Raw genomic sequence first — 21,535 nt, forward strand, 5'->3', positions numbered from 1 at the left:
GAAGTCATTAAAAGAACCTACTCTAAATCAAACGTATTGCTCCTTCCCCATTATACTATGCAACATAGCTTTCCTCAATTGGTCTTGAGGAATAACGCAAAATCAACAGCAAATGTTCTTGGTATTTTGAAAAGCACATTTTGTATTTCTAAAAATTAACAATTTTCATATAAAATTTGTTGCATCTTTTGCATGCTCTGATCAGCAGCTTTGAAACTCTTTCTTTGCCATGACTTAGTTTAAGAAATAAATTTTACCTAGTACCCACACATACACAGCCAAAACTGAAACAAGTTTCACACACATAAAATACCCCTACAGCATGTAGTATATACGCTGGCACTTTTGTTCAATTCTATTCTCTTCCAATCCTTTAGAAAAATTGCTGGTAAACAGCCTCAATTAATTTCTTCATGAATGGATCACAAACTGCAGTTTTAAGAACACTTGAGATCATACATCACTTCCTTATTATTTTGAGACACAATTGAAAACACTGAAATACAGAATCATAGAGTACCAGGTAACCCCTACCAGATAATGCCTCTTGTTCTATTCTTTCCTCTGTGGAATAATATACAATGGCAAAACAAATAAAACAACTCTCTATTATTACATAGCATGATTTTTAATCTATTAATTATTTTTAAAGCTATCACAGACAGTCCTCTGGAAGTGCTGGCCGATTCCTTGTCACAATTGTTCTCTTCTGAAACAAGGCGCAGGGCAGGCACACGCATGGTATCAAGCAGAGCTTCGTGAAAGCGTGAGTCACCCAACTAACCTAGAATGCTGGGGCCTGTGGAGAAAGGACGGGGAATGACTGAGACTCTCATGCTACAATAGAGAGAAAATCCAAAATGCAAGTGTAGTGCTCCTTTCATTCCACAGGGTATTTATACACTTCTCATTTGCCAAAGTACACTTCGCAAGCAATACTCCTCTTCCTCTGTAACTTTAATTTCAATGATTTTCTTTCTCATTTTGAGAAGTTCTATTTGGTTCTTTTCCAAATCTGCTTGAGGATTTTTAATAGTTTCTTGCTCCTTCCTCAATTTCCTCTTAACACTTCAGAGTCTGTACTATCAATATATGCTCCAGGCCCTTATTCCCCATTCTTTTCAGCATGCTCTCATAACACCCTGCTTCCGTGCACTGACCAACAGCGCACATTCCACGCACTCTACTCGTGGGGCTTCTTTGAGGCCTGGGTTAAAGGTGAGTTCTTCCAGAGCAGATTTGTGGTCATTTCTACCAGTTGCCCAGAGATGCTACCCACTTGGTACCACTTTAAACTAAAATCCTGGCTTGAGGGTTGTTTAGAACACCTACATGGGAGGAATTGGAGCTGAAATCCAAGTGCGAGGTAACTTGTTCTAAGTGGTCAGGAGAATACATGCATGTATATTTACATTTTACCACCCCATCTAGACCCAAAGTTCAAGACAGGAACTCTTCCTCAGGGTCCCCGCTGAGGGAGAGGTTTCAGACTTGTGCATGCCGTGTGTGTGTGTGCGCGCACACACATGTGCATGTGTGACTCCTTACCCTGGGCTGATCCTGGATTTCACCTCCTGTCTTCAGGGTCCCCTGAAGCTGTGAAAACTGAAGCTGTCCTTAACCTCAAGGTTCCAACATTCATTTAATTTTTTAGACTCTAGGTATTTCTTAGTTTCTTGTCAGCTCATTTAAAAAAATATATTTTTTAATCCAACATTTTGAACAATTTCTAGCAAGAGGGTACATCTTGCGCTACAAGTCTATGCAGATTTATAAAATCAACAACTCTCTCAAGTGATCTGAAATAAAACAGGTAGAAAAATCATTGTGTGCAATTCAGATTTTATTGCTCATTAATTATGTCACTTCATATAATTTTTAAGTAAACAGACTTTGAGAAAATATACCAGGAGTATTAAGCAGATGATGGCAGTATTGATGAGGATGTTCAAGTGTTTTACATAAGGTAGTAGGAGGCACCACTGCCACCATCACCCCCTGAAATTTGTACATTTCATATAAAAAGAGTAAAAATAGCTCACTGGCATTAAACTAGCACTATTCTTTGTAATCTATGAACCACGATAAGCCTGAACAACTTCAGAAGCTTCACAGCAAAACAAAGTATTTTCTCCCACTAGCAGATGTGGCCGTTTCAGCTTTTTTAAAAAATAAGCAAATAAATCAACACAACAAAAACTACACACACAATCCCAAAACAAAAGTTGGTATACCCCAGTGGTTCTGAAGTTTAATGTTTCTATCATATTAGCTCAAGAAATAAAATGTGATTCAGCTTTTGAAAATGAGATTAAACTTCTTCACTGTAATTATACTTAACAATTCAAACTATTTAACTGAAGCTAATGTTAACCCAGTAAAAAGCATGGATACAATTCAAATTGCTCTTGTGTTAAGGAAATTTCTCTAAAAGTTCATTATTCTTTAAAAACTGAGACCTAAGCTGCACAGGTATAATTGGAGGAACCAACAATCTACCCTTCCAGACACCACAGAGCAGTGCTAAGTGTTTTTAAGGCTGGGGAGCATATACAGAATCACTGTAAATCATACATACACGTCAATAACTTCCTGGTAAAACTGTACTAATAGTCTCCTCTATTAATGATTTAAAAAACAACAAACATGTACCACAGTTCAGCATTTGAAAGGCTTCTATATCTATTACTACAAAGATGCTTGGGCTGAGAAATACATTTGGATACTTGAAAAGCAACAAGACTTAAAATGTGGTTTTATGTTAAACCATTTAGAAGACCTCAGTTACCAAACAACTAAAAATACATAATAGCAGATAAATAGGAATCTATTAAAACCATTGTCTCCAACAATACAAAAATTAAACATTAAGGCGTCTTTTACTCCCATCTTGGTAAATGCAACAAAGAGAAATGTCTTCAATAGGAATCAGCACTTCTATTCAAACGCCTTCTAATGTATTTGGCAGATTTGTTTTTATATTTTCATGGTGCACATACCACTGAAAGCCCTCATGATCAAACACTGTGACCCAAACCAAGAGAACAGAATAAACAGATATTTATTAAAGAGAAGCAGTTCACCCTTGGAAAATTAAAAGGAACTACAAAGAATATTATGTATAAAGTTCAAATACCAGTATTTAAATTTCTCTGAAGCAATTTATGCTTCAGTAACTAAGAGAAAGAAGAGAAGAAGACTTTATTGAGACAAGAAGCCTATTAATGTGGGTCAGGCTGTGGAGTAACTGTTCACTCAGCATTCTGCTCCACTGGGATGAGAGTTTGAAAAGGGCTTCCTATTCCTTTAAAAAAAAATCACGTCCACTAGAATAAGATGATATAAATTAACATTCATTATTTTTTTATTCCCCCATATTTGTCCATTTCCAAAGCTCAACAGGCTTCATAAAGTATTCTAAACAGTAACATTTTCACCTTTTATTAAGGCAAGTTTGTGAAAATAATTTAATACAACCAGATCTCTTCATGTTCAGCTTAAAACATTTTTTATGTAAGAAACATACAAAACAAAAATGTGTTTTATAAAAAGCCACCTCAATACCAGAAGAGTAACAAAAAGATTTTGAACCCAGTTTACTTTTTAAAGGATGCTCTTCTCTTGTCTCAAATTCCAAGCACTATTCATCATCTTTAGAGCCAGTTTTGCTTAACTATAAAAAAAGGTAAAAGAAATGTTTAACAAGTTGAAGCTATCAAATTATGAGTTCATTATTTCCACTTAACATCAAACGTAAATATTTAGTTAAGAGAACAGACGACAAGGTTCCAGTAACTAAGCCATGTACAGCTTTTACCACACACAATTACTTTTCAACTTCAGGCTTTGCTACTTTAAAAAGGATTCTTTACAAATATAACCTCAACAGAAAAAGGGGGCAAAAAAGTCCCTTGAAGCTTTCCAAGATATATAAATTGGAATCAAGATTATATAAAAGGTGTCATTTATAAAATGAATGATATCTTCTATTTCTGTTTTCTATTATAAACAATAAATTCTTTTTTTAATTTCTAAAATTTTTAGTTGTGATAAAAAACATAAGACATTCATCATCTTAATCAGACAATTCTTAAAGTATAGTCTACAGCAGGAGTTGGCAAATGGGCGGGGGACAGATAAAATCCCCAAAGAACACAAAGGTAATTCTGACCAGAATAAAAACCCAGCCACTAAAAAATCCCCATTTAACCCAAACCCCAAGAACCCCAGAGAATGTGGAGAGCTGTAAAAAGCAGAAACTGTTAAGGGTAGCAGTTCTCAAACCTTTTGGCCCCAGGACCTCTTTCCACTCTTAAAAGTTGAGAATCCTAAAGAGCTTTTTCAAAAATGTAAGTTATACCTACTGCATTTAAAATTAAAACTAAGAAATTTAATTCATGTAAAAATAACAATAAACCCATTATATGATAATCCGGTAACATTTTTTTAAATAAAAAACTGCATTTTTTAAAACAGCAACAAAAACTTAAGGCAAAGAGTAGTGTTATTTTACATTTTGGCAAATCTCATTATCTAGCTCAGTAGAAGACAGCTGGGTTTTCACAGATCTGCTTCTACAGTAAGGCAGGTATAATGGGAGACAGCTAATAAGAACACAGCACAAGTACTAAGAACAAACTGAGTTAATATAAAAATGCAAATACTTAGATCCTAAACTTACTTACTACCTTAGAAAATTATAGAAAACACAAGAATATAAAAGCACGCATTCTATTAGTGCTGTTACAGAAGAATATTAGTAATGGCATCACCACATGTCACGCAGCCCCTGGTAAATGCCACTGTACACTCATCAGAGAAGGAGTAAAAAGGCAAACACCACCTTAATATTACAATGCGAATAGTTCTGACCTTGCAGACCCCCTGAGAGAGCCTTCAGGACCTTCCAGGGGTCCAAAGACCACACTGGGGAACCAGTAGCTTAGGGTATTGGATTCTGAGTCCAAACTGTGTCTGGGTGGTAACCTCCTTCTTAAAAATATCTTTCCCCATCTCCCAAGATTACTGGATTATTTACATTTTACTTTCTTTTGTAGCTTAAAATTCTAATTTCTTTTTTTTTTTTTAATTTTTTATTTATTCATTTAGTTTTTCCCCCAAAGCCCCAGTAGATAGTTGTATGTCATAGCTGCACATCCTTCTAGTTGCTGTATGTGGGACGCGGCCCCAGCATGGCCGGGGAAGTGGTGCGTCCGTACGCGCCCGGGGTCCGAACCCGGGCCGCCAGCAGCGGAGCACGTGCACTTAACCGCTAAGCCACGGGGCCGGCCCAAAATTCTAATTTCTAATTTAATTTTTAATTCTAATTTATATTAACAAGGACTCTCTTAAAAACAAACAAAAACCTGAACTTCTGGAGCTGGGGAAGAAGGCGCTCTATCATCTTTGGATTAGTCAGATTCTTTTTCCTCTCCCTTTCAGCTGAGATCTGCTGCACTGAAAAGATGCATTCTCATCCTGATTTAGGGAATAGCTCAGTCTGGAGCATGGAGCATTTCGAGAACAGACTTAGCCGGACAACACGAAGTAGCTATCAAGCACCAGTGGAGGGGACCCGAGCAAATGAGAGAATGCCAGAGAAGCTTCACCCATACAGAAATCCTGTATACGGTCAGCTTCTCGCCCAAGAAGGTGAGAAGAAATACTGTTTCTTTATTCCCATCACAGCTCAGGGCTCCCTACTGCCAGGTAATACTTTTATACCAGATTTTAGACGCACAAAGATTATTTTAAACGGTTTCTATAGAAAAGGCATCCCACGGTCCAAACAGCTGACTTTAAAATAAACTTGAAGAATATACTGCTTGTAAATTACCCATATTTGTAGGTCCTCACTAAAATCCTAATCTTTAACTACCCTTGGATCATATTAATTACTTCTCACAGCAGTAGTGGCACTAATTGGCATGCAAAACTCATTTCATGAAGTCCTACAAAGAGAATTAACTTACTGTGTTAAATATCAGTTTAATATATTTGAAACTACAAATAATGCCAGAGAAACATTAAGTTGGCAAAAAAAAATTCAAAATGGAAAGCAAATAATTTTAAACAACAAAAACAGAAAATCCTTCTCGATAAAGATGGGAAACTACATCTAGGGTCTGCCCTAAAAAAATACTTAATTTCTATAATTTCTACTGAGAAATCAAAGCATTCCTTTCTGTGACTTGTTTCTTCAGTTTCCATATTGTAACTAACTTATAGTCATATTTAAACATGTCCATTCTTAAGATGTACTTACATATACAGTTAAACTTTATTGTAGTTATAACTTACTTCTACAGATTTTCCACTATTTAAAAAAAGAAAATCTAAAACTGAAGGTACAGGGAAGAGAAGAATGTGAAGGATATTTCAAAAATACTTACATGCTGAATGTAAAAAAGGAAACAGACATCCCAGTAAAATCCAAAGGTTGAGGGGGAGAAAATGGAAAAATACAAATTTCATTATTTGATGGCAACAGTTATAACAATTTTTGAAGACTAGAATATAAACATTATATACCTTCACCACATCAACCCAGTTCCATCCTCGAGGAAGTTCTCCTTTGTGATCTAGAGGATAAAAACAGTTAACTTGATTTCTAAGACCAATTAGTAATTGTTTAATTCATTAATATTTTAATAATAATAATAAAGATTTTATATACTATTCTACACAACAAATAGATCAAAAACCTAAATCACATATTACTAAGTTGGAAAAATAGTCTATCATCATTGTGAACTGAAAGCATTGTTCTCCCAGGAATAGCTGCCAAACGTTTCAGGTGTACCCCCCACTTCACATTCCCCTATTTCCATTCAAGACAAAACCTGACATCAAGGAAAACGTATGGAGGTGAGCTGGTAACACCAGCAAGCGCAGCCAATCAGCTTAGTAGTTTCACGTGTTTGCACAAAGATTCTACTGCTTTGCACAAGGTCCTGGCTTACTCACTGTTTCATGAGTTAGTGCTTCACACTAGCAAGTCAGGTTCAAGACAAAATGCCTTATGAACAAACGTCTGGCTTCAAGCCAAGGAGGAGGCCTGGTAGACTTATTTATTAAACTGCTGTGCTCTGATAAAATATTCATTATTTAATCTGACATTCTTTAAACAGGGCTTTAATCTGTTGGAAGGGCTTGAAAACAAGCTCAACCTTTATATCAGAATTTCTAATTTACAAACTCATATCATTCTTTCAATAGAATATTCAAATTTAAAGCAGAGTTTAATATAGTCATGTGCCACATAACGATGTTTCAGTCAACGATGAACCACATATACGATGGTGGTCCCGTAAGATTAGTACTATACAGCCTAGGTGTGTAGAGGCTATACCATCTAGGTTTGTGTAAGTTTACTCCATGATGTTCGCACAAGGACGAAATCGCCTGATGCCTTTCTCAGAAGGCATCCCCATCATTAAGCAACACATGACTGTAAATAAACACAATCTAAAAATTCTTCTATTTAAAATGACTTGATTTCCTTTATGCTTAATAAATCTATATTTATCTCATTTTATGAAACCTTCAAAATCTTCATTCAAAACAAGACCATTAATTTCACAGCAAGGGAAACAGAAAGTAACCCCATGATTCTTATAGGAGAGAAGCAATATTACTGGAGCTCAATTTTAGATGCTAATGGTTCCTTTCTTCTTCACGCCAATAAAATCTTATCCCACTGGTTACTGGTTATGAGGGGCAGGAGGGCAGAGCACCAACTTTGGTAACCAAAACTTACCAAAAGTGCTGTGACTGTCCCATTTAAGTTTTATTTAGAATGCAAGCTCCAAGTCACAAACTCCTCAAGCATAATTATAGGAAGATAATGACTTTTAGGTGGGCATCATCAAGAAGATGGAGGTGGGGAGGGATTAATGAAAGGGAATGACCATAGGTTATTATGTATGCAATAGGTAACGAACTAACTGACACAGATGCTAAAACATTCCAAAAACAGATTTGCCAGAATTCTAGAAAACAGATTATAATGGCTAACAATTCACTGCTTTAGTTGTTTATACTTTAATGCTGCTTTGACATTAGGTATAACGCATTCTCAGATTTTTCATTTCGCAAACTGTTATAATTGCAAAAATGTGTTTTGAGGGCCAACAGAGAGTTGCTACCTTTTTATTCTGCCACAGATGACATTAAATAAAACATAAACAACCAAAAAACTACCATCACTTTATAAAAGAAAGGGCATTATTTTAAACCTCCTCACCAAAGTAAAAGGGTCAATTCTTCTCAATAAAGGGCAGCTTGTAACCTTACACCAATAACACACACATACAGACGCAAGTATACATACACACACTTGTGTATATGTATATAAATGTACATATGCACACATGGTAATGTCCTCATTTTCCTTAACTGAAAAAAAGGTTACAAGGTGATATAAATTTGCAAATATTCAGGTTAAATAAAGAAAAGGGATCAAATATTATAGGTGATATGAGCTGGAGTTTATGATGCTCTTCTAAAGGTCCAGACCAGACGATTCTGGTTTAGGACACACAGGAATTCTATTCTTAAATCTTATTGTTGTTGTATAAAGAAGTCAACTGCAAACAAAAACATTACATTATTTATTGTGCTAAGATCTAATGTATACCAGATTTCATTTCAAATAAAAGCTACTTTTCAAAAAATTTTCAATAACACACATATCTGCTATAGAGGTGAACAAATAGGAAAATCCCGAACACGTCAGAAAGGGTACAAGTAGGACACGCTTTTGTATACTAGTCTATGTTTCTCAATCTTAAGACTCATTTATAGTTACTTTGCCACTCAGTTACCTTCTTCTCAGATGGTTACCTCTGGTGGTGAGCAGTAATATATATTTTCAATATATATCTGTGACCTAAGACCGTCTCTGATCCAAGTGTTCCAAGAATAGAGAGCTAATCTTCTAAATCTACTTATTAAGTACCCATATCACACTAAAAAGCAACTCATTTATCTGCGTTATAAAAGAAAAAGAAAATAACACAAACCTGTTTTATCTGCCAGCTTACGTTTCTGGGCTTTTGAAAGTTGTTCTTTTTTGTCTTTTTTCTTACTTGATGGGGCTGTATTAGAAGTTTCAACAGAGATGATATTGCTTATGGATGTCTAGAAAAAAAGAAATAATTCTTAGACTCATGCTTTAAAACTTACTGAATTGCACTAAATATGGCTACCTCTAATTTTTAGATCTGTGAGGTAAAAGCATCGCATATTATCATATTCATTTATTAGATCAGGTGACCTTAGCACACTGGTTTCACTCTTCTAAAAGTTCACATCAAAGGACATATTAGTTCTATTATTATAACCAGGTCCCTGAGAAAGAAGAAAGGTTATTTCTGAAAATAATTCTAGAAATAAAATATTATTTTTCTTATTTAATAACGTTTCCTTAAGCAGCAACATCTTCAAATTGAACTGTGGCAAGAGTATTTACAATTAAATAAGCCTCACGGACAAAGTAATTTCACACGTATTTTAGCACTACATAAGAAATTCTCTAAGCTTTATGAAGACATTAAACAAATTTTGAAAAATATTTGGTTCTGCAATAGCTCAGTTTTGGCAGACCCATGAAGTATTCTAGTCTTATATGAAGGGTAAAATCTAGAGAATAAAATTTCTTTTTTTTGTGTGTGTGTGTGAGGAAGATCAGCCCTGAGCTAACATTCATGCTAATCCTCCTCTTTTTGCTGAGGAAGACCGGCTCTGAGCTAACATCTACTGCCAATCCTCCTCCTTTTTTTTCCCCAAAGCCCCAGTAGATAGTCGTATGTCATAGTTGCACATCCTTCTAGTTGCTGTATGTGGGATGTGGCCTCAGCATGGCCAGACAAGCGGTGCGTCGGTGCAGGCCTGGGATCTGAACCCGGGTCGCGAGTAGCGGAGTGTGCGTACTTAACTGCTAAGCCACGGGGCCGGCCCAAAAATTTCATTTTTGAAGTTACATAGATGGTAAGAAATCTAAAATTCATTTTTCTTATTTAACTCAGATGTAACTCTCACTTTAAATCTAACACAAAGTCTCCTACTTTTTTTTGTTTTGTGAGGAAGATTAGCCCTGAGTTAACATCTGTTGCCAATCCTCCTCTTTTTTGCTGAGGAAGATTGGCCCTGGGCTAACATCCATGCCCATCTTCCTCTACTTTATATGGGACACCGCCACAGCATGGCTTGATAAGCGGTGCGTAGGTCTGTGCCTGAGATCTGAATCTGTGAACCCCGGGCCGCCAAAGAAGAGTGTGCGAACTTAACAGCTACACCGCTGGGCCAGCCCCTCCTTCCAGTTTTTAAAAGATAGTAACTAGTAACAGTTAATTACTAGCACAGTAAAATCAAAACAACAAAAAAATCTGGCAGAAACCAATCAAATGCTCACCGTAGAATTAACAGGGTTGTGATTCTCCATGAACTGCTCTTTATTGTCCTTGGCATATTCAAACAACGTATAGGTCATTGCGGTCCCGAGGTTAACTTCCACTGCCTCCTGTAACTTGGCTAATATACTCTGCTTTACAGCTGACGATCTATAAAGCACAAGAAATATATTGCTAAGAGAAAAGTGAAAGAGAGTGTTAAAGAAAAACCAAACAGTGAAAATGAAACGCTACTCACATCGTGTTGTTAAAAAAAGCGTTCATAGATATAATTGGAGGCGTTTGGGGATATGTTTCTGTCCAGGAAATCTCTATTAAGAAGGCTTTGGGATCACCATTTTCACCTATCTGAAGAAAAGGGAAATCTTAGACTTGTAAAAACTGATACAAAGAACATTAAATTATCTTTAAAATGATGAATTCTTTCCAACACTCATGATCAGATTAGAAACGTAATATTTTGAAAACTTCAGGGGCATGGGCTAAGACCCAGCAGGGGGTGAGGGCAGTATAAACAGCCTGACTTTTAACTCATTCCTAGTCTGTCTTAACAGCTTTTCTTGATGTACACGGCCTGTCTCTCCGACCAGCCCTCCAGCTTTTTTCAGTACCAAGGCTATGTCTTATATATTTTTTTGTTTTATGAAAAGTTTCTGAGAACAAAGATAAGACATCAAGTGGGGAACAGAAAGAGAATGGACAAAAATAATAATCTACAAACTTGAAATTCCTCATCTTTATCCTAAGTTTTTCAATTGCTAAATGATGAGGCATTAAAAATAAGTAAATCAATATGCATTAGCACAATCTCAAGAGACTAGAAAATAAAATGTAAAATTTAGAGAAAAAAGGAAAAGGCAAAAAGATAAGGAAAAGGAATGCCTTAGGCTGAACAGCAACTCCTGAATAAATTTTTTTCCTATTTATTTAGGTATAACTGACATACAACTTTACATTAGTTTCAGACATACAACATAATGATTTGATATTTGTATATATTGTGAAATGATCACCACAGTAAATCTAGTTAACATCCATCACCATACATAGTTACAAACTTTTTTTTCTTGTAATGAGAGCTTTTAAGATCTACTCTCCTAGCAATCTTCAATTATACAATACAGTATTATTAACCATAGTCACCATGTTGTACGTTACATCCCCAGGACTTATTTATTTTATAATTGGAAGTGTGTACCTTTTGACCTCCTTCACCTGAATAATTTAAAGATGTCTTCTCTATTTTTTTTTCTCTTCCCAACTTTTTATTTTGAAATATTTTAATTTTATACAGAAACTGGAACAGAACAATGAACACTCACTGACATGTATCTTATTCACCAAATACCTTTTACTCCACCTACTCTCTCTTTCTTCTTCTCTAGTACAGAATCAACCTCCCTCCCCCAACATGTGTGACTTTGTTTCCTTTGGTTTTTGTTGGACCATTTGAAAGTAAGTGCAGATATCATGAAATATCCTCAAATATTTATGGGTAAAATATTCTAAGAATAAGGACATTCTTCTTTATAACCATAACACCATTATGATGCCCAAGAAATTCAACATTAATGGAAAAATACTGTCTAATTCATAATCCATATTAAAAGTTCCCCAAACATATCTAAAGTATCCTTTAATAAACCACCTCCTCAACCCACAAATCCATAATCCATGGAGGATCATGGATTACATTTTCTTGTCAAATCTCTTATTTTGCTTTAATTTAGGACAGTCCCCAGCCCTCTCCCCCACCTTTTAAATGTCTTTTATGACAAAAACAATGTAGGCCAGTTTTCTTGTTGTATAATGTCCCTGTTTACTCTGTTCAGATTCTGACTAAATGGTTTTGGTAAGGATACTACATAGGTGATGTGGTATATTCCTGTATCATTACATAAGGAGGCACATAAGATCTTCTGGAATCATCACTGGTGATACTAAGTTTGATCACTTGGTTAAGGTGATAGTCCCAAATCTCTTCAATGTAAAAGTATCTTTTTCATCTTGTAATTAAGAAGTAATCTGTGGGGTGATACTACAAAACAGTGTAAATATCTTCTTTCTCAACTTTTCACCCCAAAGTTTCAGCATTCATTAATGATCCATGCCTGAAACAATCATTACAGGGATGGTTGTAAAATGCTGATTTCCTAATAAAACTGTAGAATGATTCACGCATCAGTATGTCATCCTTGCACAGGGCTATGCTAATCTCCTCTGTAATATTTTTAGTATACGTGCTGCTTTTTTAAAAAAATATTTATTTTTAAACAACAGCAATAAGATTTAAAAAATTTTTACCCCAAGTTATTACTTGATTCACTTTTATTTTATGACCATGAATTTTTTATTCCCATCTCCTCACGCTCCATCACACCTCGTACCAACATAAGGTGAGACTTAGAAATTACGTCAAATAAACTTAGGGATCTGTTGATATACCCATATAAGCTGAGTACCTGCATAATGGACGTCATTGGTTTATGCTCGTGTTTTTTTTTTTTAACGTCAATGGTTTATGCTCGTGTTTTTTTTTTTTTTAACAGTTTTATTTATTTATTTTTTGTGAGGAAGATCAGCCCTGACCTAACATCCATGCCAATCCTCCTCTTTGTGCTGAGGAAGACCGGCTCTGAGCTAACATTTATTGCCAATCTTCCTCGTTTTTTTTTTTCCCCAAAGTCCCAGTAGATAGTTGTATGTCATAGTTGCACATCCTCGCAGTTGCTTACGCTTGTGTTTTAAATACAGAGATATTTAAAAAGTAATAAAAGTTCCCTGCTTTATGCAATCACTGAGTCCATACTCAAGATGTGTGCGGAAACAAACTCCACATCCCCACACTGCTCGGTACCGAAGACACAGAGAGACAGACCATTCCTGTCTTCAAGGGAGACAGACGTTTAGAAAACTCACTAACTGCAGTATGATTAAAAGTTCAAAAGTGACAGAACAAAGTACGAAGAAATGAGGAATGGTCAGTTCTACTTTGCAGTCAGGGGAGAGAGGGGAGACGTGGCCCAAATATGTCACAGAGGAGGCATGAGTTAGAGATTAAAGAAGCAAGATGCGTGACGGATGAGAGGTGAGAGGAAGAGCAAATGATGTGCCCAAAGGCACAGTATTAAAAAAAAAAGCAGGGAAATATTTAACAAGCTATTATGTCTGGATGGATGGCAGTGGCTGCGCAAGTTTGGAGAGGGAGTTTGAATCAAACAAAGGGCCTTGAGTGTCAAGCTAAGGAATTTAATCCTCATTCTATAGGCAAGAGAAACTCGGAATGGGCTAACTATGTGTTTTGGAGGGCTAACTAGTAGTCTCTGGGAGGATAATGGTGAAGCGTAAGGGAAGCTGAAGAAAGAACTAAGGGGGGGAGCCATTTTGGAAGCTACTGAACTAGTCTGCACAGAAACTGAGGGGTCCGACTAGGACACAGCCAGAACGTACCCTAGGTTCTCTGACTCTCAACACACTGTCTCCAAAGCTCTCCTTTCATTCCCCTTATATCCATCCTATGGGACACATCAGAGTGTCCATCCCATGAGACACACACAGGTCCTACAGCAGCCTGTATACTGTGCTCAATAAATCACTGCTGTTGTTAATGCAGACATTTAGGAAAGCAGAGGGGAATCCTCAATCTCCCATCTGCTAAGGGGAGAGTGGCAGTGATTAGGAAAGTCTAGGGAGGCAGCTGGATTAGATAGAAGGGCCTAGAACTTAACTCCACTGTTAACTTTGGCTGTTACAAGTCTCTTCGTTGTTATATACATGGAGAGGTGTAAGGAGTGTTGAGTTTGAAAGAGAATTGAGAAGAGCTGAGCAGAGAGGAGAGTATCTAAAGGAAGTAACTACAAAGAATTTATTTCCTGTGAGTCTATAATAATCATGTATAAGGATCATTTTTCATACGATTTATTTAAAACGGCGACAATGTTAATGACCATAAATCTTTTACAAAAGAATTTTCCCATAACATTATTACTTACAATCATTTGGATAAATGGTTTATATTATTTAATTACAAAATAAAATACTGGTATTGTTTCATGTTGAAAACAGAGTTATAAGTAACTCCCATTTTAAAGAAAAATTGACACTTCACATATGTGAAAAATATTCACACATATTGATAATATAGAATTAAGAAAATATCAACTTTTCTTGACTATATCATAGCGTAGTTAAAAGAATACTAGACCTAGAATAGAGACCTGGATTTTAATCCTAATATTTATCCATATCAGCTATCAGAGCTTAGGAAGTGATGACTGACAGAAGTTATCTTTAAGATTAGAAAGCAAAACCATATAATTTCTAAGGTTTCTTCCATTCTAACATTTTATAATTGTTACAATAAAAACAAGTTTATCTTAGTTTTTAAAAGTTCTGAGTTAAGTATTCAAAGTTAAAAATAATTGATGTCATGGTGATGAGTTTTCACTTAAACGCTTCAGAAAATCCAAAGACATAATAAATTTAAACGAAATTTAAAAAACAAAATCAGCATTTTCAGCAACCTTTAATCTTTTCTGGCAAAGCAGTAAATGCTCCTATTCATGCCATGTCTTACCCTATACTGAAATGAAACTGGACTTAATTCCCGGAAACTTTCATCTCCTTCATAAATAGAACGTAATGCTTCCAGTTCCATCTGAAAGAAATAAATCAGAAGGGTTTTGTTCAGTGGTATAAGTGGCTTAGAAATAGAGGGTATTTAGTTTCTGATTCAAGCCCACTTAACTATGTAAAACTTGGCTAACTTATATGGCTTTTGATGTTTATAACACACGTGTATATACTAACACGTCACTATACTAATACTTCAAAACTACATGCCAGGCACTGCTAAGCATCTTAGTGTATTATCTCATTCAATTCTCACATCAACCCTGTGAAGAAGATACTATTTTCTCCTTCTACCAGGGAGGAAAATAAGATTTGGTTTAAAGCAACTCTAGAGCATGTGGCCTTTATCACTCTGCTGAAGAGGAGCCTGGGGTAGACAGAGTATTGAACTTGGAGATGAGAAATACGAAGCATGATAATTCTCCATTATTTACATATGCTATTTATATTTGGAATCCTTCCCACAGAATGATACAAAACTTGTAAAAACACTTAAGAACAATAAAAAAAACTTATTTATTTTTTTCTTTTTTGTTTATTGCAGTAACATTGGTTTGTAACATTGCATAAATTTCAGGTGTACATCATTATACTTCTATTTCTGCATAGATTACATCATGTTCACCACCCAAATACTAATTACAACCCATCACCACACACATGTGCCCAATTATCCCTTTCATCCTCCTTCCTCCCCCCTTCCCCTCTGGTAACCACCAATCCAATCTCTGTCTCTGTGTATTTGTTTGTTGTTGTTATTATCTACTACTTAATGAGATTATATGGTATTTGACCTTCTCCCTCTGACTTATTTCACTTTGCATAATACCCTCAATGTCCACCCATGTTGTCACAAATGGTTGGATTTCATCGTTTCTTATGGCTGAGTAGTATTCCATTGTGTATATATACCACATCTTCTTTATCCATTCGTCCCTTGATGGGCACTTAGGTTGTTTCCAAGTCTTAGCTATTGTGAATAACGCTGCAAGGAACACAGGGGTGCATATATCTTTATGCATTGGTGTTTTCAAGTTCTTTGGATAAATGCCCAGCAGTGGAATAGCTGGATCATATGGTAGTTCTATCCTTAATTTTTTGAGGAATCTCCATACTGTTTTCCATAGTGGCTGCACCAGTTTGCACTCTCATCAGCAGTGTATGAGAGTTCCCTTCTCTCCACATCCTCTCCAACACATGTTGTTTCCTGTCTCGTTAATTATAGTCATTCTGACGGGCGTGAGGTGATATCTCGTTGTAGTTTGGATTTGCATTTCCCTGATAGTTAATGCTATTGAATATCTTTTCATGTGTCTGTTGGCCATTTGTATATCTTCTTTGGAGAAATGTCTGTTCAGGTCTTTTGCCCATTTTTTAATTGGGTTGTTAGGTTTTTTGTTGTTGAGATGCATGAGTTCTTTACATATTTTGGAGATTAACCCCTTATCAGATGTATGGTTTGCAAATATCTTCTCCCAATTGTTAGGTTGTCTTTTCGTTTTGTTGATGATTTCCTTTGCTGTGCAGAAGCTTTTTAGTTTGATGTAGTCCCATTTGTTTATTTTTTCTATCGTTTCTCTTGCTCGGTCAGACATGGTGCTTGAAAGTATGTTGCTAAGACCGATGTCGAAGAGCGTACTGCCTATGTTTTCTACTAGAACTTTCATAGTTTCAGGTCTTACATTCAAGTCTTTAATCCATTTTGAGTTAATGTTTGTGTATGGTGTAAGGTAAGGGTCTACTTTCATTTTTTTGCATGTGGTTGTCCAGTTTTCCCAACACCATTTGTTGAAGAGACTTTCTTTTCTCCATTGTATGTTCTTGGCTCCTTTGTTGCAGATTAGCTGTCCATAGATGTGTGGGTTTATCTGTGGGCTTTCGATTCTATTCCATTGATCTGTATGTCTGTTTTTGTGCCGGTACCATGCTGTTTTGGTTACTATAGCTTTGTAGTATATTTTGAAATCAGGGAGTGTGATACTTCCAGCTTTGTTCAAAAAGAACTTTAAAAAGTGATAACTAGGGGGCCAGCCTGGTGGTGTAGTGGTTGTTTGTGCTCCGCTTTGGTGGCCCGGGTTCGCAGGTTTGGATCCTGGGCCTGGACCTACACACTGGTCATCAAGCCATGCTGTGGCAGCATCCCACATACAAAAATAGAGGAAGACTGGCACACATGTTAGCTCAGGGACAATCTTCCTCACCAAGAAAAAAAAAAAAAAAGATAGCTAGAAAAAGCTTGACAAGGATCTACCCAAGATGGGAAAAAGGACTTCGAGAGAAAATGTAACTAGTAATCCTTGCTGGAAATATTTCTTAGACTATTGTGGGCTTTCAAATGAGAAGACGCAATCATTGTTGTGATTACTGACCAATTCCTGAGAAGAGAAGCAAAGACGGACCACATTTGGGTACGTATTGTAGTTTTCAAACAGATGTGTGTCATGAATTCTACCAACTAAAGATGGGTGAGCTTGACCTACATGGACAAAATTTTAGAAGAGATCTTTAAAGAAATAGTTTGTGAGAACCTGGAAGAGTAAGGAGGAGTCCCGAAGGCTTGGTAAGCATCCGCAAAACAAGACATATGTAAACAACCCTTCTTAGAGAGGGTAACCTGACTGGTACATTAGGGAAACACACAAAGCAGTCTGCCTGGATTTCATCAAGGCCCCTCAGGTTTCTCTTCCCACCTTCACAGAAAAAAATAGAGGAATTCAACTGGATTCAAGAATAACTGAGAAGACTACATAGGAACAAACAAACTTACTCAAAATATAGCGCTACTCCTTCTGTCCTCAATCTTTGCCCATATTTTAATTAATAATGTGGATAGGAACAAAAACTGAAGGCAGGCTTACCAAATACGTGGACGACAACTTGATGGGACAGTGAGTCATGCTGGTGGCAAAGTAAGAATTCAAAAAGTCCTTGACAAACAATCTAATAAGATGAAACTTTACAGGGTAGGTAGAACCTGTCCTTAGATACCTACACGTAAAGCAGAGGAAACACAAATTGCTTGGCATAAAGCACTTAAAGGATTTTAGTTGACAGTAACTCTAACTGCAGAAAACTGTGATGCCACAATTCTAAAACAGGATAGAAATAAACTTATAACTGTCCACAGACACACAATTCCAGGAGAGGTAAGGAAGTAAAAAGACTGCATATCCGGAGAAAAGCTAAAAGGAATTATTAGTATGAGAACAGGAGGCCAGGAAAATTGTCTTCAAATATCTGAAAATCAGTCACATGGAAGATGAATGGAATTTTATCATTAAAACAGATCCCAGGGCCCCACCACAGGAATTCTGATTCAGTAAATCTGAGGTAGAGCACAGGCATTTGTTGTTCTGTCAACCACCCAAATGGTTCTAGGCTGTGGTCCATGGGCCGAACATTGGGAAACATTACACTATATGCTCCATGCTTCACAGTAAGAACCATTCACGCCATGGCTTAGAAACTCACCTGACAAGAATATTTAAAAGGGATTTAGATATCAACTAGCTTGTTGGACTTTGGGTCTTGAAAAAAACGTAACTTCTAATTCAGAGATTTCATTACATCTATCATGTAAAAGTGCTAACTTCCAAGCAATATATTCTAAATGAAGAGAGAACTACTTCTTATCTAGGAGACTGGATTCTAGCCCTGATTCTACCACAGACTCACTGTGCAGCCCTGGGACAATCGCTTCACCTTTGTAGACCCTTTTCATCTGCCCACATTACAAAATTAGAAGGTTCCCCCTGAGATGACCTGAAGCATCCCCTCCAATTCTAATATCATATGATTCAGCGTCAAAGTGGCATTTCACGAGAAAATATCTGAGCATAAACCATACAATTCAGGTGATACATGTATGCTCAAAACAGACCTCACAACCACTCGACAACTATGAGATGGATAAATGATTCCACCAAACAATATGGCCAGGAACCGGGGATGCTAGTGTCATTATCTTCCTCCACCAGAAATTTGACCAACTCAATTAATTCTCTCCCTACCAGCCAACAGACTTTAAAATTTAAAGGGGATCAGATTCCACACGCACAACTCAGTACACAAGCGCTAACAACACACTGATTTGAGCAAGTTAGCAAGCCAAGTGCACCGGGTCGCAGACCAAGGACACTCATCCTTGTTATTAAGGAGACCTGGGGCGACCCCGGGGTTTGCGAAACGGGGGGAGGGGAGGCCGAGGCGGACCCCTACCGGGTCACTCGGGCCTGGCCTCTCCTCGCAGGACCCCTGGACACTCGGGGCCCCCCAGCCAGGCTCTGTCGGCTGCAGGGGCGAGGGCACGTGCCGGGCCGCTCGCCCGGGCGCCGGGTTGCACCCGGGCCTCGAGGGGGTCAGCCACCCTCCCTCGGCGCTGTGGCACCGCGCCTGCGCGGGGACAGGGGCGCCCAGCCCGGGGACTCACCTCCTGGTCCTCGTTGGCACTCATCGCGCCGGGCGCGGGGCGCCTCCCGGGCGGACGGCGTTCGCGACCACAAAGACACAGCGAGAGCAGTGGCCCCGAGGCCGGGGCGTCCCCCTTCCGCCCCCTCGGGTCGAGAGGCACACCCTTCCCAGGGCCGACGAGAGTCACGCGCGCCCCGGCCTTCAGGCAGGGCCCAGGCGACGACAGGAGCTGGGGGCGGGGACCGGAGCCCGCGGCAGGTGGGGCGCTGGCGCGTCTGGGGAAAGGCGGGGCGGCCGCGGCGGAGGCTCCGCCTCCTCCTCCTCCTCGCTTCTCCCATTGGCTCCTTCCCTCTCCGCCCCTGGCTCCTCCTCCTCTAGGAAATGGAGCGTCTCCCTGACGTTCTGTGGAGCAGCGTAAAGTTCCGGGACAGGGATTGGTGTAGCGCGCTGTCACTCAGGCCCAGAAAGTGCTTCCTGTGCCTGCGTAGGTGGGCTCAGGGAAGTCTCGCTGGGTGGGATCCGCTGTGGGGCAGCGGCGTTAGGGACGCGCCCGGGCGTTCTGTGACACCCGTGTCTGCTTCCCCTCGTCCTCTCCCGGCTGCGGCGACCGGCCACAGCTGCAGCGGGCCCGGGGCGTGCGGCCTGGGTGAGTGCAGGCACGGAGACCGCGGAGGGAGAGAGGTGGCTCTTAACAATGCTGGTTTGAGAGGGCCTGCCTTTTCCTTCAGTGTCAGCGGATGCAATCCTGGCGTTTCTCTTTTAGCCCCTAGAGGAAAAGATGCACCTATTTCTAGGCCCTCCAGGTTTAAGGGGAGACGGGGAGGAGGATAGCGTCTGCCTTTAGGGCTGCAGTGTGGTTTCTGCGTCCTTCCTCATTGGAGCTACCGGGTCGGAATACTGCGACCCTGGGGACGGTGCCCTTTCCTAAGTCGAGTTATTGCTTCACACCCGCAACTTCTTTTTTTTCACCAGACTGTCATTCCTCTTTTGATCGTTTTGTAGTCTAACTTCTCTGCATCTCGTCCTTACAAGCCTTGTGTCCTGCACCCTGAATCTCCGTTAATTAAAAATTAGTGACCACATTATTTTTCCATCTGCCACTTTGATTAGGTCACCTTTGTTTGCAATATATCATCCTTTCCAAGAGTCTTCCCTGTTGTCTTCCCCGCCAGCTTCCAGATTACTTCCCTTGCACAACATGATCTCCCATCCAGAGTGTTCACTTCTACTTCTGCACCTCTTTGCACATCATGGTTTGGTTAGTTGCTTCCTTGGCTTCTTCCAGGAGATCTGGAAATTTCTCCTCCAGGCTGTCATCAAGATCCGTACAACCCCTGCACCTGTCCTTGGCTGGTTTTCTTCTCATTCCCATCCCTTTGCTATAGAATGAGCACGACCATTTCACGGGCCAAAGCTTTTAAGGTAGAATTTGGCAAGAATTTCTGATACAGTTTTCACACGGTAATTTTTTGGGACAGAATTACGGTAGTTTAGAGCTGCACTACCCAGTATGATAGCCAGTAGCCTTATGTGGCTATTGAGCATTTGAAATAGGCTAGCCCGAATTGACATATGTTGTGAGTGTACAGTACACACCAGATTTTGAAGACTTAGTACAAAAAAAGTAAAATATCTTGTTAGTAACTTTTATATTAAGGTTGAATGATAATATTTTGGACATCTAGGTTAAATAGAATATTAAAATTCCAGTTTTTATTTTTTAATGCGACTTCTAGAAAATTTTAAATTATTTATGTGGCTCATATTATATTTCTCTTGGGCAGGACTGTGATTTAGAGCTTTATAAGTCATTTCTGGTTCCCCTTATTTCCACTCCGTATTCAAAGACCCCGCTGATTCTCTTGAGCCTCTGGGGTTGTTAAGAGAAATGGGCCCCTAGGGCTCCGATCTACACTCTTTGGTATTAAGCAACGGTACCCATATTGTGTTTTGACCGCCTCTTTTTTATTTTCACTCCAAAATTCCCTAGAACTAAAATATTTCTTTCTCTAAACATGCAGTCCTTTGCCCTCCTAGCTTAATCGTGTCCTAAAGATGTCTGATTAGGGGCTGGCTCCATG

General features: G+C 38.5%; 2 protein-coding genes and 1 non-coding gene across 4 annotated transcripts in view; 1 reads left to right on the forward strand and 2 right to left on the reverse strand.

The window, feature by feature from the left end:
- Positions 1-1,825: 1,825 nt before the first annotated feature.
- On the reverse strand, positions 1,826-19,680 carry RWDD4 (RWD domain containing 4). Of its 2 annotated transcripts, XM_058524954.1 has the most exons (7): positions 19,474-19,680; positions 14,989-15,069; positions 10,651-10,760; positions 10,415-10,562; positions 9,024-9,141; positions 6,532-6,581; positions 1,826-3,673 (listed from the first exon to the last, which is right to left on the reverse strand). In XM_058524954.1, the coding sequence occupies exons 1-7, from the start codon at positions 19,495-19,497 to the stop codon at positions 3,641-3,643; spliced, it is 564 nt and encodes a 187-aa protein (XP_058380937.1). In that variant the 5' UTR covers positions 19,498-19,680; the 3' UTR covers positions 1,826-3,640. The 2 variants fall into 2 exon arrangements, with proteins under 2 accessions (XP_058380937.1, XP_058380938.1); XM_058524955.1 differs by lacking the exon at positions 14,989-15,069.
- LOC131394145 (U6 spliceosomal RNA) lies at positions 12,571-12,673 on the reverse strand. Its single transcript, XR_009216078.1, has one exon. It is a non-coding gene; the product is annotated as a U6 spliceosomal RNA (small nuclear RNA).
- Positions 19,681-19,952: 272 nt separating the features above from the next.
- TRAPPC11 (trafficking protein particle complex subunit 11) overlaps positions 19,953-21,535 on the forward strand; it is a 47,299-nt gene continuing 45,716 nt past the window's right edge. Inside the window, exon 1 of the mRNA XM_058524956.1 lies at positions 19,953-20,100. The gene's annotated coding sequence lies outside the window, so the exon portion shown is untranslated. The remainder of the gene's footprint in view (positions 20,101-21,535) is intronic.

The sequence above is a fragment of the Diceros bicornis genome, chromosome 29 (assembly GCF_020826845.1).
Source record: "Diceros bicornis minor isolate mBicDic1 chromosome 29, mDicBic1.mat.cur, whole genome shotgun sequence".
NCBI classification, from domain to species: domain Eukaryota; kingdom Metazoa; phylum Chordata; class Mammalia; order Perissodactyla; family Rhinocerotidae; genus Diceros; species Diceros bicornis.

What these genes read in the sequence shown, in the direction of transcription:
- RWDD4 (XM_058524954.1), bottom strand. Translation starts at nt 19,497, where the DNA reads ATGAGTGCCAACGAGGACCAGGAG. An exon ending in CAGTTTCATTTCAGTATAGG is followed by an intron (nt 10,761 to 14,988) that starts GTAAGACATGGC and finishes CCTTTTCTTCAG; the next exon opens with ATAGGTGAAAATGGTGATCC. An exon ending in GCTTTTTTTAACAACACGAT is followed by an intron (nt 10,563 to 10,650) that starts GTGAGTAGCGTT and finishes TGTGCTTTATAG; the next exon opens with ATCGTCAGCTGTAAAGCAGA.